The sequence below is a fragment of the Petromyzon marinus genome, chromosome 41 (genome assembly GCF_048934315.1).
Source record: "Petromyzon marinus isolate PM22_M1 ecotype Great Lakes invasive population chromosome 41, UKy_Petmar_22M1.pri1.0, whole genome shotgun sequence".
Taxonomy (NCBI): domain Eukaryota; kingdom Metazoa; phylum Chordata; class Hyperoartia; order Petromyzontiformes; family Petromyzontidae; genus Petromyzon; species Petromyzon marinus.
In genome coordinates, this window is record NC_133707.1 from 4,030,354 (window position 1) to 4,047,964 (window position 17,611).

A 17,611-nucleotide genomic window follows, 5' to 3' on the forward strand; every position below is an offset into this window, starting at 1 on the left:
CAAATCATGAGCAACGCCTTGTAGTGGGAAGTCAAGTGGTTGTCCTCTGGATAGACTTCACCGCGTCACGGAAATGCAGAATTTACAGTTTCAGAGCTCTGAACAGTTGAGCAGCACCTCAATGCTCATCTTGAGCCATAAACGCAATAACTTTTGTTTAACTTAAGGGTTTGGTTTTAGCATTTTGTGCTAGGGGCATGGGGTGAGTGATTGGAGGCTTAGTGGTTAGGTATATTAGGGGTATGTAGTGGTTTAGGGTTAATCGTTGGGTGTTTATTGTGATTCGGGGTTCAGTGTTGGTAGTTTCGAGTTTGGGGACTAGAGCTGGTAGTTAGGATTAAGGTCAAGGGCGGTCTCGGCCGTTTCCCTAGCATCTTGAGATGCGGCTGCATTTAGACGCTTATACGGAAAAAATACAACCACATTTTGCCTTTTGTGAAGTCTCCATCCCTGAAGATTTATGAAGCAATTACATCATATTATCACACGAATCAATCAACTCGTGTATGCACGATGGAATCTCAATCGTCATGTTTTAATTGGTGAATCGATGCATCGACACTTGCCTAATCCAGCACCTGACACTTTTAGGAAATGTATTTCCCTTTATCCGGTCACTCAATTGTTCAGTCGCTTATTGCTACCTTAGCTACTATAATGGATCTCTGTACCCATTAAGTTCCAACACTTTCATTAATGAGTGTTTACCTTCCCAGCTGACCCTAACCACTCTGAAACTATTCTCCGACATTCCGATTTCCTGGTTTTTGACCTGAAGGTGCTTGACGCAGTTTCCAGCGAAACGTCACGTATCCAATTTCAAAATCTGGCAGCGAGAATTGTTCTCCCGCTCACTGGCGTGAAGGAAAGCAATCGAAATTGGCGCATTGTTAAAACGCTTGTCCACCACGCGACATTTTTTATTTGCTTTGAATTGTCGAGTGGTGGAGGGCTCCACACAAAAATCACGGCCAGATCGTAAATTATGAATCACCTGGGGGACTCGCTGGGCATCATCCCTTGACGTTATTGTTCCTGCGCCTTCTCCCAGCGTCGCTGTCAATTCCCACGTTGCCTTCCCTGTTTCACCTTCTTCCCCGATGCTGTCCCTCCACTCGCGTAATGCGTGTCGAGATGCGGACGCATACATTTTAGACGCGAGAGATTTAAATTTAAAACATCGGCATTTCCCAGCCAATGTTACGATTCTTAAATAAAACATTTATTGGTCAGACCACGTAACGATCTGGCCACAATTTGTTTTTGTCATGAAACCCTCCACCGGCCCGGCGAAGCCAAAGAAATCAAACTTGCATGGGTACAGGCGTTTAACACGTCGATTATAAACATTTCAGCTAATCGCTAAATTTGCAAGGACCTTGCCGAAAAAAATAACAAATGCTGCGTCGCTGCACGCTTGTACACGCGACAAATGAATTTGGTTGCCCAAGTTAGGTGGCGGAGGATTACACGACACACATTTGGCCATATCATTAGGCGACCTAACCCACATTATGAATTTTTCATCGTTGCTGCTGCTCCTGTGGGCGTCCCCGGGCACCGCTGTCGTGCGGCGTGTGGCACCATGCACGCGGTTCATCTGTAAAACTTTATTCTTAATTTATTTTGCAGGCAGTGCCGAACCGTACATTTTTCTTTTTTACAAAATCCTCATCGTCGTCCAAAGGTGTTCGCCTCTTTCCCAGCCCCCAACGCACCGCGGTCCCGCACAGACTCTCATTGCAACACTCCCCTCCCCCCCCAACATTAGAGCTTTCACATTATAACTTAAGTCTCTCTACATTCACGTAATATACAGTTTATATGTATATGCCATTATGTTACGAGTGGTGAGAGCGGTGAGAAGGGGGTAGCGGGCGGGTGCGTTGTTTGAGTTGGGGAGGGTGGGGGGCCGCTCCGAGCCAGGGGAAGGCGAGGTTTTCCACGTGGTTGGTGCGAGTGAGTTGGGTCCCCCCCGCACCACCGCCGGAGCCTGTAGTACACAGAGAAGCGCTTGCGGGAGCGCAAGGAGTGAGGAGTCAGGGGTGTTCCGTCGACGGCAAGCGAACGAGAGGAGAGGAGCACCGTCGATGGTGATTCGGATGCAATGGCGGGCCGCCGCCAATGAAATCCAGCCGCAGAACTTAAAAGATCGAAATTAACGATGGGAAAGATGGGCTAACAGCTTGGGGGTGAGGCTCACCAGCTAATGAAAGACATGCTCGCCTTAATCAAACAACCAACCAGACATTAGTACTAGTCCTACCCCTGACCCTTGCCATCTAGCCAACCAGGCAATAGTATTAACCTTCTGGCTCACCTTAACTCTACCCCTAACCAATTTCCAGACACAACACGAGCATTACACCCCTTCTCCTGACCAACCAAACACTAGCACCCGGCCTTTCATTCACGCTAACTCTCACCAACTATCCAACCAGACACTCGTACAAGGCCTCACAATGAGCCTCACTTTAACCCTAATCAATTTAGCCGACCAGACACCAACCCTAGTCCTGACCCTAGCCTCACCCCTGTTGCTTCATCGGGTGCCTTGACGTCGTGTTCACTTCTCTGCGTTGGCGATCTCAGCTTCTCTCATCAGTTCCATCCTCTACCTGGGTCGTGTGCCGCCCCCCGGGCTAAAGCCACAACCGTAAAATTACGCTGCTTCAGAAGGTACAATTAAAACGCATTAGACGTGAACAGACGCAACACGTGAGTCTTGATTAAAGTGACAAAGCCGCCACTCGGATACGACTGGGGACTAAACACACACGCATTCGCAATAAACTTGTGTACACCTATCCACAGTTATGGTATTGTACAATAATATTTCAACACAAATATTTTCCAGTATTTTTAAAGTCCTACAAATCACGCAAAATAGTTTTCCTTCCAGAGGTTACCCTCCATCAGACTATACAGAACGGTAACTGGTTTCGAGCTTAAATATAAATAGGCGTTTGTTATTAATTAATGTGCACGCTGGGCCGATCCTGACTGGGCTCTGCCAGCCGTACGAGGCACCTACACACCGAGAGATCTCCGTGCCGCCCATTCTTCGGACACTGCCCAGAGACGGCTCGGAGATGAAGGACCGTAGCCAAACAAAAACCCGGACTGGATTCTCTACGGGGTGGCCGGCCGGGCAGCCACAGGGCACCATGCAAGTCGCGGCACGGCTCTCGTGCTGCGCGGTTGCAGGGGAGCAAGGGGATGGGGGTTGTGGGGGAGAGGAGGTGGTGGTGGTGGGGAGAGGTGCGGATGGGGGCAGCGGCTGGGCGGAGGTGTCACACAGCAGGGAGTGTGCAGAGGAGGGAGGGGTGGGGGGTGTGGAGCAGCACAGAGACCGCAGTTGTGCGTGGGATCGGCCGTGTGCGGCACCGAGCGCCGTGGCGCAATGTCGCGCGAGTCCGAGACAGCGCGCGCCGGGGCCACGAGCGGCAAAGACGGGCTGCGGCGAAGAGACGGGCTGCGGCGGAGGGCCACGAGAACCCTGCCATAGCCGGCACGGAAACGACGGGGGGGGCACCGGTGCGGAGGTCGCGGGTGACGTGCGGTTGCGGACCTCGGCCACGGTCGTGGTCACGAGCAGCCGGTGTCGCAGCGCTGGGCTCGTGTCACTTGCGGGAATGTGGTTTTACGTTTCTCCGGTTGAGCCGCGGACGCGTATAGAGGTGACCAAGATTTAAAATCAAATCGGCCCCAACGTTTGAGTCGACTGAAGGACAGGCACGAGCAGGTGAGGGAGGGAGTGATAAAATGACCGATCTCGAGACACGAGGCAGCATTGAGATGAGCGCGTCGAGACATTTACACTGCTCCTGCACACTGGAGCGCCAGGCTGCAGGAGATAGCGTTGAGAGTAGTGGGTAACCGCACGGAGAGTGGAGAAGCAGTGGGAGGGCAGCAGAAGTGATAGCAGCGGTGATATCATCGACAGCGGGAGAGACTGGGAGAGAGCGCAGCAGTGATATTGACAGTGGTAGAGAGCAGTAGTGACAGAGAAGGAGAGACAGTGGGAGGGAGCACAGCAGTGATGGGACTGATATCGGGAGAAGCAACGGGAGACACCATTAACAGTGGTAGTGAGAGCATCGGTGATATCATTGACAGCCGGAGAGACTGGGCGAGAGCGAAGGAGTGATATCCCTGACAGTGGGAGAATCAGGGGGGAGAGACAGCATTGATGGCTGAAGTGATAGCAGGAACGGCAGCATTGACACGGAGAGGAGACGCAGCGGAAGCAGCGGCAGAGGGACGGCGGGCGTGTTCGTGGCGTCGCGGAGAGAGGAGCCGAGCGCGGGCGAGGCGAGTGGCGGATCACTCGGCACAGCGCAGGACTCTCCTCCTCTTTCTCCTCATCCTCTTCCTCCTCCCAGAAACGAACGACCACAGTTTCCCCACAGCTTCTCACACATGGGGAAGCAGAAGGGGGCACACGAGGCACCTCCCTCCGTCCCTATCTGCATTCCACCACTTTCCCCATGCCCAGTGTCCTCCCACGCACGCTTCCGGTTCCTGACGGAAGGGGAACAACGCACGCACACACACACACACCTCGTTACAACTCGACGTGCAGGTGGGGGCCTTGTATAGGCTCTCACCCTCAGGGTCAGAATAAAACAGTGATTTCCCTGCTCAAATGCACATGGAGGTAGTGATCATCTCCCATGTACTGCCCTGAGCCATTGGTGGAAGTGCTACATTCCTAGGGTGGGAGCGAGTGTATCCATAGGGAAACCCACTCACGTTTGTTACTCATTTTATCAACCTGGCAGGGATGACGGAGTTCAGTGATTGAGTGAGTTAACGTGGTCCCTGTATGCGTGGTCTGGGCAAATGTGTTTCTGGCGAGCGTGGCAGGTGAGCGTGTGGGCCTCACCAGCCACGGTAAGTGCACTCACGGTAAGCAAGCGTGCCTTACCGGTGTGCACGTGCGATGGATTTCCGGTGTGCGAGTGAGCGAGTGTGTGGGTGAGCGAGTGTGTGGGTGAGCGAGTGTGTGGGTGAGCGAGTGTGTGGGTGAGCGAGTGTGTGGGTGAGCGAGTGTGTGGGTGAGCGAGTGTGTGGGTGAGCGAGTGTGTGGGTGAGCGAGTGTGTGGGTGAGCGAGTGTGTGGGTGAGCGAGTGTGTGGGTGAGCGAGTGTGTGGGTGAGCGAGTGTGTGGGTGAGCGAGTGTGTGGGTGAGCGAGTGTGTGGGTGAGCGAGTGTGTGGGTGAGCGAGTGTGTGGGTGAGCGAGTGTGTGGGTGAGCGAGTGTGTGGGTGAGCGAGTGTGTGGGTGAGCGAGTGTGTGGGTGAGCGAGTGTGTGGGTGAGCGAGTGTGTGGGTGAGCGAGTGTGTGGACGAGAAGAGGGCCTCACCCGTGTGCCGGAGCGGGTGAGTGCGGCGCTCCCGCCGGGCCGCTATCCGGCGCGGGCCTGCAGCTCGTTGAGCCGCGCGCAGCTGGGCGTCGCCATGTTCTGCGCCTTGTGGTAGAGCGTGCTGTCTCCGAAGTAGCGCGCCCTGTAGATCATGTTCTCCTCTGGCCCGGCACACGGCGCACGGTACACACGGCAAAGGCGCGGTGCGTTCAGCGCGGCGACCGAAAAAAGCGTGCGTTAACGCCGCTTGCTCTCGGCGCGTTCGGAAGCCCGACAGCGAGCGGCGGCGATTGTGAGACTCGGATCGCGAGTCGAGTCGCGACCGCCCACGGCGATTCGGCCTCGTGATGCCACGTGAGCGCCGGCTACGGTACGATTCGAGAGGCGACGCCGTGTCTTCTGGTTTCCACCGTCCCCGTTTGTATCGTTGTTTGGGATTACCCATCCCGACCGTTGGCCCCTCTCCTGGCGGACGTGCAGGCTGGTGCCGGGTTACCTTGTGTCGTAGCACAGGGGCAGCTGCCGCTCGGGGTCCCCCCCCCCCCCTTTAAATGGTTGAGATGAGGTAGGAGGTGCTTACTCAAGCACCACTCTATACATGCCAAGATGAGTATTGTTGTTGTTTCCACAAAGTTCTTCGCTCAGCGTTTTGCGCATAACCGCTGTGAATGCGGTAGCTTGAGGGGTGAGGGTGTAGCTCAAAGGGAGGGGGGGGGGGGTGAGGTGTCGGTGAGGGAGGATCTTGGGAGTGGAGTGGGGGGGTGTGGATCTCGGGAGGGGTGAAGGTGTAACTCGGGGGGGGGGGGGGTGAGGGAAGATCACGGGGGGGGGTGGATCCCGGGGGGGTGAGGATGGAGCCCAGGAGGGTGAGGGAGGAGCCCACGGGGGTGGGGGGAGGGTAAGGGGGGAATTCGGTGGGGTTGGAGCTCACTCTGTTGTCGCTCCTTCCAGCAGTTGTTGCGAAGGTTGGCGACGTAGTCGTCCTCCACGCTGCGCTCCACGCGCTCCAGGCCCTGCCCCTTGTTGTCTCGCGCAAAGTCCTTGTCCACGTAATAGGGCACGCCCAGCTGCATGGTGTGCCGCGCCTCCGTGTGGCCCAGGCCCCTGCAGTGACGAACACAGCAGTGACACATGGTACACAGTGACAGCGACACGCACAGCGGTGACACGCACAGCAGTGAAACAGTGACTCCCGGTGACAAACACAGCAGTGGCACATGGTAGTGACACAGTAGTGACACAGTGACACGCAGTGCAGTGACACACTGTGCAACACAGTACCCATTGACAGTGACATAGTGACACAGTACAAAGGGAGGGACACACATTGATACAGGGACACAGCAACTGACAGCAGGAACACATTGACACATTGAGCTGGGACAAAGATTTGTGATTTGCAAAATAGTCACACAGAACAGTGACAAGAATCAGCGACAAGCTCACTCACTTACACACACACATACGGGCAGTAGATAAGGCTGTAGGGCGAGTTGTGAATTATTTGTGTGAGCGAGTCGGTAAGCAGGTAATCGAATGAACGGGCGAGCGAATGGGCGAGTGAGTGGGTGAGTGAGCGAGCGAGTAGACACTAGGGTCGTAGTTGAGGCTACAGCACAGGATTGTAAATTATTTGCGTCATTCGGTGAGCGGGAAAGTGAGTGAACGAGCCAGTGGGTGGGCGAGTGGGTGGGTGGACTTACGGGCGATAGCTGAAGCTGTAGGGCAGATTGTGAATGCTTTGCGCGAGTCATGAGCAGGTGAGTGAGTGAAGGGGTGAGTGGGTGGGTGAGTGAGTGGGTGGGTGAGTGGGTGGGTGAGTGAGCGGGCAGACAACTGTAGTAGCTGAGGCTGCAACGCAGGTTGTGAATGGTTTGTGTGAATGAGTTGGTGAGTGGGCGAGTGAGTGAATGAGCGAGCGGGTGGGCGAGTGGGTGGGTGGACTCACGGGCGGTAGCTGAGGCTGTAGGGCGGGTTGGACACCATGAGCTGGCTGATGATGGATACGATCACCAGGATGAAGATGGGCAGCAGCTGTACGAACATCGTAAACCCACCCTGCTGAGACAGCGAGGAAACCGCGCCGTAACTCAACACACGTGGTCACGCGGATAGATGCTCACAAAGGGGCGGCGGAGGACGACACCACTGAAAGCAATTCGTGTTTTATCATCTGAATGTAACTGCACAGTAAAACCTCTCGGAGACGGACTCGAGGAAGCCAGAATTTGGGATAAGCCAGGAAAGGATACCAAAATAAATATACACCAGCTTAGTGTTCATGTGCTAATGAACACTTTCCCATTCTGAGATGTCTGCAAGTTGCAGGCTGCATGCCGTTCACCTTTTGTGTGTGAGTGTGTGTGCGTGCAAAGTCCTCACATCGCCATGCTGATGGTCTGGCCGAGTGTTGCGCTGCTGGTGGTATGTGTAGCGCGCCTGTCCGTTGCTGTACACATGTACATTGGCTGCAACACACACAAAGCATGCACCACGTTTCATCATCACCAACGATGTCATTAGGTTCAGAGCTTTAAATATTTACATGTATTTGTTTAACCGGGTGAGATGCACTCAAAGACACTAGGAGGGGAGTAGCATTTGCCAAGAGCGACCTGGGTCACCAAAATGACAGAAATAAAGTAAAGCATTGGAGCAAATAGCAATCAGTGCAAAAACAATTGCGTCACGTGAGAAACTGAACATATGGTACAAACACGAATCAATGCTAAATAAATAAATAGAATGGCTGTAGCGCGTGTCGGCATGTGTCCCCGTGTATATATGCTGAACTTCTTTCGCACTGCACCTAGCCAACCGTGCTAATCGGAGGTGCGGATCCCATGTCCCCGTGTCCCTATATCTACGTGTCCCCGTGACCCGTGTCTCGGTGTCCCCGTGTCCCCTGCTCACAGCTGGGGAAGCCGCCCCCAAAGAACATGTTGAAGAGGTCCTCGGGGGAGATGTCGGCCTCAAAATCGCGGGAGTGCTCGTGCGCCGAGCGCCGGCCCCGTGGCGCCGCCGCCTGCTCGTCACCGTACTGGTCATAGCGCCGCCGCTTCTCGGGGTTACTCAGCACCGCGTACGCGTTCCCTATGCCTGCATGGTCACATCATCATCAGAGTCACCACATTGTCATCGTGATCATTGCCGTCATAACCATGAGCATCGTTATAAAAAAAATCATGAGCATCATAACAATTGCCGATGACACTGATGATCACACAGACCCTCTCGCACGCACTTCCATCACACACACACAGGGCTCAGTGAGCGACCAAGCATGCAAGTGAATGGAAGAGTGAGTGAGGGAGGGAGCGAGCGAGCAAGCTATTGAATGAATGATTGAGCGACCGAGTGATTGAGTGAGCGGGTGGGTGAGTGAGTGGGTGTTTGAGCAGATAGGTGAGTGAGTGAGCAGGTAGGTGAGTGAGTGAGTGAGCGAGGGAGCAGCGAATGAGCGACTAGAACAAGTGAGCGGGTGAGCATGTGAGCGAGTGGGTGGGTGGGAGTCTCCTCACCCTTGAAGGCCTCGGTGGCACCAGGAGCGTGGTTCTTGTCTGGGTGGAACTTGAGTGCCAGCTTGCGGTAAGACTTCTTCAACTCCTCCTCCTGCGCATCTTTGGCCACGCCCAGGATCTCGTAGTAATCCTTGCAGCGCTTTATCCTTCAGGGGCAAGAGGAGGCGGAGATCACGATGGGAGGGAGGGAGGGAGGGGAGGGGAGGGATGGGAGGAGAGGGACCCTCTCTGCTGGCACCAGGCACAGTGCCAGTCGCCAGGAACATGTACACTCTGACCTCATGTCAAAAGAAAATAGAACCCATTTGAAACTCTCACAGTGAGCAGTGCATCACCCCGAGTGTGAGTGACCTGCTGAAGAGAGACACTTCATTAATTTCCAGTGACCTCTTTACCAAAATTAAACACATTATTTGAAGCTGCTGCATCGGCAGCGGTGCAAGGGCACAATTAACAAAATATAACTCAACACGTTCATCAGTGACACTGTGTGGCCTTGAAAGGAACAATATACAATCGGCGACGTTTCAAGCAATGGCCCTTCTTCAAGTGCAGTATGCACTGTACACCACTGTGCAACGTGCAGTATCCCAGCTCGTATCCACTCCTCTGGCCTCTCTATTTATGGTCTTTTTCCAGACTCGGGACTCTGCACTTTCCCAGATGTCCTGTTGTCACGATGTTTGCAGCATGGCAGTCAAATCAAATGTTTTATTCTCTGGGTTGGAAGTTTGCCAAATAGGTGACAAACCGGAATTCATATGATAGGGTTTTTTTCTGTAGTGTGCAGTCATTGAATTATATAAGAACATGGACTCCCAACACTTGAGAACCCGGTTTAGTCACGAGCGGCTGAAACCCAAGTTTCAGCCTAGGATCTCAGCGGTGTTGGCCAAGTGCTCTGAACCCTGAGCCACCCGGCCTCACTAGAACCGCCACTACTGTCTGGAACTCGATTCCCCCAGCCACCTGTGCTGTTGACTCCCTAACCCCTAATCAAGTCCAGGCTCAATACTTTTCTGTATTGCCCTCTGCCTATGACTGCCTGCCTCTCGCTTTCAAACAACTATGCCCGCTCTTTCTATACAGCATATTCATATGGGATTGTATATAAATCCAAACTGTATTTACTAGCACAGAGACCCACAGACTCACACAGAAACTGACAAATTGTATATATGCATGTTGAATTTATTTCACGTAGCCAACCGTGCAAATGGGAGTGGTGGTGCTGGAGACCATGGCGGGCCCTCACCTCTTCACCGCCTCCACCTGCTCCTGAGTGTAGCTCTTGGCCGTCTCAGTGGAACCGGCGGGCCCCTTGGCGTCGCCCGCTTCTGATCGGCGGCGCATTTGCGGTGAGCCCGGCGCCTCGGCCTGCCCGTTTTGTCCCGCGCTGCTCCCATTGCGAGAGATTACGTCGATCAGGGCTGTGTGGGAGGGAGGGGGGGGGAGTGCACGGGGATACATTGGCAACATCAGTCATTAGCGCCTAGCCCTGCCAATTGACCAACCAACCGGCCGGCTAATAATCCGGCCGGCACAATTCCACGCCGAGTTCACGCCGTATGTACTCCTCTACAGCTGATTTGGTTTGCACAACCGATTGTTCAGGTGTAAACATGGCTTTAAAGGAAGACAACCTTAGTGATATATGCTAACCCTGTAATGACGCGCCGATTCACATCGAGTCTTACACTGACGATACTTAAATACAAGAATACGTGACATCTCGTCACCCATGACCGCTCCACTGCCAGATGAAGGCCTCCTCAAGTCGTTGCAATCTCACTGGGTCACGCAATGCAACGACACAAAGCTCATGCACATGAGCTGACTTAATTGCTTCATCTCCATGGTAGACGCCTTCTCGGGCATGTTCCATCATTTGTCTTGACTACCAGCCATCAGCACTGATCAGCGTGGTGAAGTATAGCCAAGCAATGCAGAAATCAAAACTAGACTTAAACCAGCATTGACTTGACAAATGGCTATAAACGAGATGCAAGGTGCTATGAATTGGCAAGGCATTGCAACCACTATCTGGCTCTTTTTGTATGGGAGTGTTTTGGGTGCGTTTGTATGAACGTTGCTTTGTGAGCGATGTCCGTTGGAAACTCGCGGTGTCTCCACCACGACGGTGGGGTTATGATCTGGGTGACGTATACGGCTCGGACTCATTTGCAGAAGGGTGATGAGCTACAGCCGTTTTGGTGGTCAGCCAGGGCCCCGGTGCTCATGGCGACGCCCAAGGGCCTTGTCTCCTGGCTTGGTGTGAAGGGACGGCACCCCCCCCCCCCCGAGGATAAAAATAACGCCGGAACACAGTGTTTCGGTATCCTGGCGTCCGGGGTTCCGGTGTCCACACCGCACGGTGTGTGGTATCGGACACGGTGAGAGCATACGTGACCCGGTATAAAGGGGAGGCTCCATCGGTTACTCCAGCACTAGCTTCACCAGGCTAGCACCAGCCACGCGGCGCTAACGGCCAGCTACAGCCCCCCGGCGCGAGATACAGCACAAGCACAAGCCTAATTCGGAGCCTTGGCTGCGGTCCAAACACAAGCTTAGCACGTCGGTCCTGACACCACCCCCGAAACAAATACTAGCCCTGACGCCAGCTCTATCCCTAATGCCACATCAAACTAAAGTACTAGTCCTGACACCCACACCCCCCCTGAACCCAAAAACAAGCCCTAACACCAGCATGAACCAAAACACTAGCTAGCCCCTATCAAACCAACAGCCCTACCAACAAGCCCTGATGGCACTTTTAACCCAAACACGAGCCCTGATAAAAGCAATATCCCTAACACGGACCCTGACTCAGCCGAGTCCAATTCACCAGCTGATAAAACAGCACAAGAGGAGTAACGGCAGCAGCATCGCTACGCTGTGGCGTACAATGACATTACGCCACTTTTATCCAACGTTCATCAGACCCCTGCGAGCGATGTACTGTGCACGCGAAGGAGTCTACAGTATTCTTTAGCGACGGGCAATGCACGCAAAAGCCTAATCCGCAAGTGGAGCTAAGAAGAGACAGCCTCAGCTTGAGCGGCAAATGCGTGCACAGCATATTGACGCGTACACAAAGGGCTTCGCATACATGAGTGTACAGCTTCATATGCACAGCGTGTATGCATGTATAATACACACACAGCTGTATATACACAGCAAGTACTGTATATGTGTACACACAGCTGCACTTAAGAGGATATAGACAGCATGTACCTATGATGCACTGCATGTATGAGATGCGTATGCTGAGCACGCACACGGACAGTTTAGAATGCTGCCATAGTTAGCTCACTGGACTTGCAATCCAGAGGTAGCTGGATCAATCTCCCAGCACAGCAGTTGAAACAATGGTGCAAGTTCTCTAAATTACTCACAACCCACCCCCAAACACCTCCGTCCACCCGGAAGTAGAGACGGGTACGCCAGTTAATGGACTCTGCGGGTCAACGTGTGGTGGGTGGGGTAAAATGTGGCTACTCCCACCTCTTCCATAACGTCTAGAGGGATTCTACAGAGCTCCCTCAGTCAGTATTGCCGTGCAGTCGGCAACACTGATGAAACTTTACCGCTTTTAATAATCGATTCATAATATTCATGAACGGCACTTTACTTCAATTGACATTCACGCCATTGTCACAGCGGCAAAGTTACGTTTCAAAGTCTGCGGCGGTTTCGCGGAAGGCGGGCGATGTCACGATGTCATCCCAATAGAGTAACTTGCAGGCCATTTGTATTTTATTTTTTGTCGAACTGGACCATGAAGCCGGCACACGATGGCCCACGGCTCGTTCCGAATGACGTCGGGGGATCTTTAACGTCTGCTCCGAAGCAGGCGGTGCACATTCTCTGCCCAATACGGTACAGCAGCCGCATGCATTTGAGCCGTGAACCTCCCCAGCAACCGCTAACCACGTCGCCACCCTATATACTACACCTTTATGCGCACAGTGAACGCACAACTTTATTTATGTAGCATGCATCAGAACTGGAGTCAATTATAATTACAATTGTAGCACCACCAATGGGGGGGGGGGGGGGGTTCCAAATTACATTCTCGCTACAATTCATTAGGAATATTACGAGTACAAAATATTCGACACCAGGTCTGGAATGTGGATGCACACAACTTCATGTACACATCATGTACGCCTACATCATGTGCCCATACAGTATAGAGCTTAATGTACACAGAGCACGTACACATACAGCATGAACACGCAGCTTCAGGTACACAGCATGAAATGATACAGCATGTAACAACACAGCTTCATCCACACGGCAAGCAAACATATAGCAGATACACAGCATGGATTTATACAGCATGTAACAACACCGCTTCATCCACACGGCAAGTACACATATAGCAGGTACACAGCATGGAATTATACAGCATGTAACAACACAGCTTCATCCACACGGCAAGTACACATATAGCAGGTACACAGCATGGAATTATACAGCATGTAACAACACAGCTTCATCCACACGGCAAGTACACATATAGCAGGTACACAGCATGGAATTATACAGCATGTAACAACACCGCTTCATCCACACGGCAAGTACACATATAGCAGGGTACACATATAGCGTGGAAAGAACTTCATATACGCAAAGAGATGCATGTTCCACATACAAGACAACGATCCCCTGTGTAGCCTTAACAGACTGTTGGGGCAAGTGCTGTTAGCGAGCACCTATGAAGGCCGGAACGGTACACGAGGGGGTAGGTGACTAGAGCACCACGCCCGACCGCCTTTGTGTCCCTCGTGGCGACGTTTACACACCATACCAGGTAATCGTTTGAGGCTAAATATACGTGGCACATACATATCACGGGCTAGCAGTGGCACCTTGTGATCCAGTGTTTTGGAGGCAAGAGTCGGCGGATAACAAACATTCACGAAAAGCTCAAGCCCACAAAGGCTGCGAGGTGCCCACGGTGTAAGCAGCACAGCAACTGCGTTCTGAAATCCATGTGTGTGAGCTTTTAAGTGTTTTCACCCGATATATGTGTCCCCATGGGGTTGCTCCGAGTTCTCCACTTTCTTTCCATATGCAAAGTAACGAGCAAATGGAAACGATCAAACGTCTGAATTCAGAACCCTCCTGAAAAAAGTCTTGAGACTCAGTGAGGGCTTTTCTGGTTAAAAGTACATTATATATGCATTATCCTGATTGGATTACGCATGCAGGGACCCTAATGGGGGCAACTAGAGCCGCTCTTATACTCTAGTACATGTATGTTATACTATACACGTATGCACGTATGTTGAACCTCTTTCGCGCCGTACGTAGCCAACCGTGATAATTAATCGGAGGTGCAGCAGGACATCAAAATATACAGTCAGAATCAAAGTGAGTTCCTGGTCAAATGAGCATTTAGGTCGTGCTCATGTTTCCCGTTTGAAGCCCTGAGCCAGCGATGACAATTCCATATTTCTATGGCGGGTGGTGAGTATAGGACAACCACTTTTGACTTTACACCCACAAAAGTGGTAAATTGTTTTATCCGCGCAGGAGGAATGACGGGCTGAGTCATCATCACCTGGCCGCGGCATTTAACATAAACAGAACGTGGGCACGTACAGGGTAGTAGCACCAGCAGAAATACCAAACGAGGTGAGCAGTTACACTGACCGGTTGTACACATACTGACCATGCAGACAGACACACTCAAAGACGCATGCACGCATATATTACCGGGTATCTATACCGTTAAACAGCCCAGCATATAGACCGAGATCGGTGGACTCATTTGTTTGACAGAACGACCGGCAGGTTTATTATAACATATCGACAGGGATATCATCCGGTCGACACACTAACGGTAACCATATTTACCTTCACTAATGCTCGATATACCGACCGTAATACCGCTAGACTCATCAACTATTGAGACTAGTATCAGACCGCAGAGTAAACCGCTGTAGTTTTGCGCTCCTTCAACGGAGGAATAGCAAAACTACACCAACTCTATCTTGCCCAACTCTCTCCCGAAGCCCTCTCCGTCGTGGCTACCAGATTTTACTCGACATTGGCATTTTAGCTCCTGGACGCAAGAATGGAAACCAGTATCGTACCGACCGTATGAAACGCCGACTGTAATATCGGAAACCACTTAACCGATATAGAAGTTTACGCGCCACATACCAACAGCTCGGTTGACACATTCAGTCGGTTGTCATACCGCCCCTAACAGCGGCACACGCTCGCTCATCACCCGCTAGAAAACAAGCGGCAAACGTACTGGAACCCCCGACCTATGCACAACACCGACAGTTTGATCAGCAAACGCACACGGTCGGTCCCGGTTGACACACTGGCCCAACAGACAAACCATCAGTCACGGTGGACACAAGTGGCGTGGAGCAGCAATACCAAGAGGCACTGAACCGGCCAGCATGACACCGACCCGGAATCACACCGACCCGTCTGGTACACCCCGACCCGTCTGATACACACCGACTAGTCGTAGAAACACCGACCCGTCTGGTACACCCCGACCCGTCTGATACACACCGACTAGTCGTGGAAACACCGACCCGTCTGGTACACACCGACCCGTCTGGTACACACCGACCCGTCTGGTACACACCGACCCGTCTGGTACACACCGACCCGTCTGGTACACACCGACCCGTCTGGTACACACCGACCCGTCTGGTACAGACCGACCCGTCTGGTACACACCGACCCGTCTGGTACACACCGACCCGTCTGGTACACACCGACCCGTCTGGTACACACCGACCCGTCTGGTACACACCGACCCGTCTGGTACACACCGACCCGTCGCAGACACACCGACCCGTCGCAGACACACCGACCCGTCGCAGACGCACCGACCCGTCGCAGACGCACCGACCCGTCGCAGACGCACCGACCCGTCGGAGACGCACCGACCCGTCGGAGACGCACCGACCCGTCTGGTACACACCGACCCGTCTGGTACACACCGACCCGTCTGGTACACACCGACTCGTCTGGTACACCCCGACCCGTCGTAGACACACCGACCCGTCGTAGACGCACCGACCCGTCGCAGACGCACCGACCCGTCGGAGACGCACCGACCCGTCTGGTACACACCGACCCGTCTGGTACACACCGACCCGTCTGGTACACACCGACCCGTCTGGTACACACCGACCCGTCTGATACACACCGACCCGTCTGATACACCCCGACCCGTCTGATACACCCCGACCCGTCTGATACACACCGAGTCGTCGTAGACATACCGGGAAGCATACCGACAGGCAGACTGCCCAGTGTGTAAACTGACCGGCAGGCATACCGAGGAACCGGTAGGACACCGACTCACAGACACGACCGCCATAACCAGTCTCGGGCAGCACGAACCCGCCCTGCCTCGCTATCGCTAGGCCCGAGGCGGGCCAACCCCGCCGCTCGGATAGTTTCCCTGCCGGGCGCGGCGAGGGTGAAGCCGCCCGGGGAGGGCTCAGCCTGAGACGCGGCTAGCGCTAGGCCCGATTCGCGGCGCGAGCGGGCGCGCGACACGGACGCATCGGCGGCCGCCACCTTTGGCCTTGTCGGTGGGGAAGAGCTTCTCGGCCTTTTGCAGGAACTTGAGCGCCTTGTCGCGCTCTCCCGCGCGCAGCGAGCGCTCGGCGATATCCACGCAGCGCGCCGCCTCGTCCCGATTGCCGTCCATCTTCCCGCAGCGTCACGTACCCGCAGCGCGCATGCGCGACACGAGCCCCCACCTCCCCTACAGCAGATCACGCGAGTCACGTGACTCCCCCCCCCCCACCACCGCCTTCCCCCCCCCCACCACCGCCTTCCCCCCCCCCACCACCGCCTTCCCCCCCCACCACCGCCTTCCCCCCCCCCACCACCGCCTTCCCCCCCCCACCACCGCCTTCCCCCCCCACCACCGCCTTCCCCCCCCCCACCACCGCCTTCCCCCACAACGGTGGCGAGATGTTAACTACCTCGCCTGGTATACAGGAAGTGGGTTCAATCCCGACCTTAACGCCTGCTGTATATTTGGAGTTTGCAGTCTCTCTCCCCATGTTCGCGTGGATTTCCCCTCCACACTTAGAATCAATATGCGCTTAAAGTATTTAGCGGCTATAATTTTACACATAAGCCACTTTGGTGAGTTTTAATTTGTGGCCAGGTTGCTTCTGAAAAAAAGATAGATAGCTCAGTGGGCCTTACCTGGTAAAATATAAGTTCAGTGAAATGGTTCGCTAAACCGTTGTGGATACGAATTAAATAACCAGACAATCCGCCTTCTTCACACAACTGTCGCTCCACATTTAAACTTGTTTTTTACACATCCCACCGGCTACATAAAACTCAGGGTGGCAACATTATTTCAGAAGCATTGACTTGACGCACGGTGCGTGAAGCTTCCAAAATTGCTGGACTGCAAAGTGTCCATTAGATGGCAGTACATCAAGACTGTCAACACGCCTGTACGAGTGTTATCCCCTTGTGTGGGTGGGTTTTGCCCCCCAAATGCTGCAGTGTACTCATCAAGTGTCCTGCCACACGTGAAACACTGAAATAAGGAGATTGTCCAAATAGACAATACAAGGCTCTCCGAAAAGTCAGTTTGACACGGAGGTTTTCCCGATAATAAAGTTTTTTTTTTATTTGGGTTAGCTCGCGTAAATGACTATCGTCAAAACCGCCTCCACCCGAAACAGCCAATTAGTAAGTTTCGTCACG

General features: G+C 53.4%; 1 protein-coding gene across 2 annotated transcripts; it reads right to left on the reverse strand.

The window, feature by feature from the left end:
• Positions 1-516: 516 nt before the first annotated feature.
• LOC116950883 (dnaJ homolog subfamily B member 12-like) lies at positions 517-16,636 on the reverse strand. Of its 2 annotated transcripts, none has more exons than XM_032969017.2 (9): positions 16,454-16,636; positions 10,143-10,317; positions 8,888-9,033; positions 8,280-8,465; positions 7,749-7,834; positions 7,315-7,424; positions 6,298-6,470; positions 5,367-5,527; positions 517-4,524 (listed from the first exon to the last, which is right to left on the reverse strand). In XM_032969017.2, exons 1-8 carry the CDS (start codon positions 16,584-16,586, stop codon positions 5,409-5,411), a joined length of 1,128 nt encoding a protein of 375 aa, XP_032824908.1. In that variant the 5' UTR covers positions 16,587-16,636; the 3' UTR covers positions 517-4,524; positions 5,367-5,408. The 2 variants fall into 2 exon arrangements, with proteins under 2 accessions (XP_032824908.1, XP_032824907.1); XM_032969016.2 differs by having other exon boundaries at positions 7,315-7,427.
• Between the last annotated feature and the right edge of the window lie 975 nt (positions 16,637-17,611).

What these genes read in the sequence shown, in the direction of transcription:
- LOC116950883 (XM_032969016.2), bottom strand. Translation starts at nt 16,586, where the DNA reads ATGGACGGCAATCGGGACGAGGCGGCGCGCTGCGTGGATATCGCCGAG. An exon ending in CAGGTGGAGGCGGTGAAGAG is followed by an intron (nt 9,034 to 10,142) that starts GTGAGGGCCCGC and finishes TTGCCCCTGAAG; the next exon opens with GATAAAGCGCTGCAAGGATT. An exon ending in TGGGGGCGGCTTCCCCAGCT is followed by an intron (nt 7,835 to 8,279) that starts GTGAGCAGGGGA and finishes TGTGTGTTGCAG; the next exon opens with CCAATGTACATGTGTACAGC.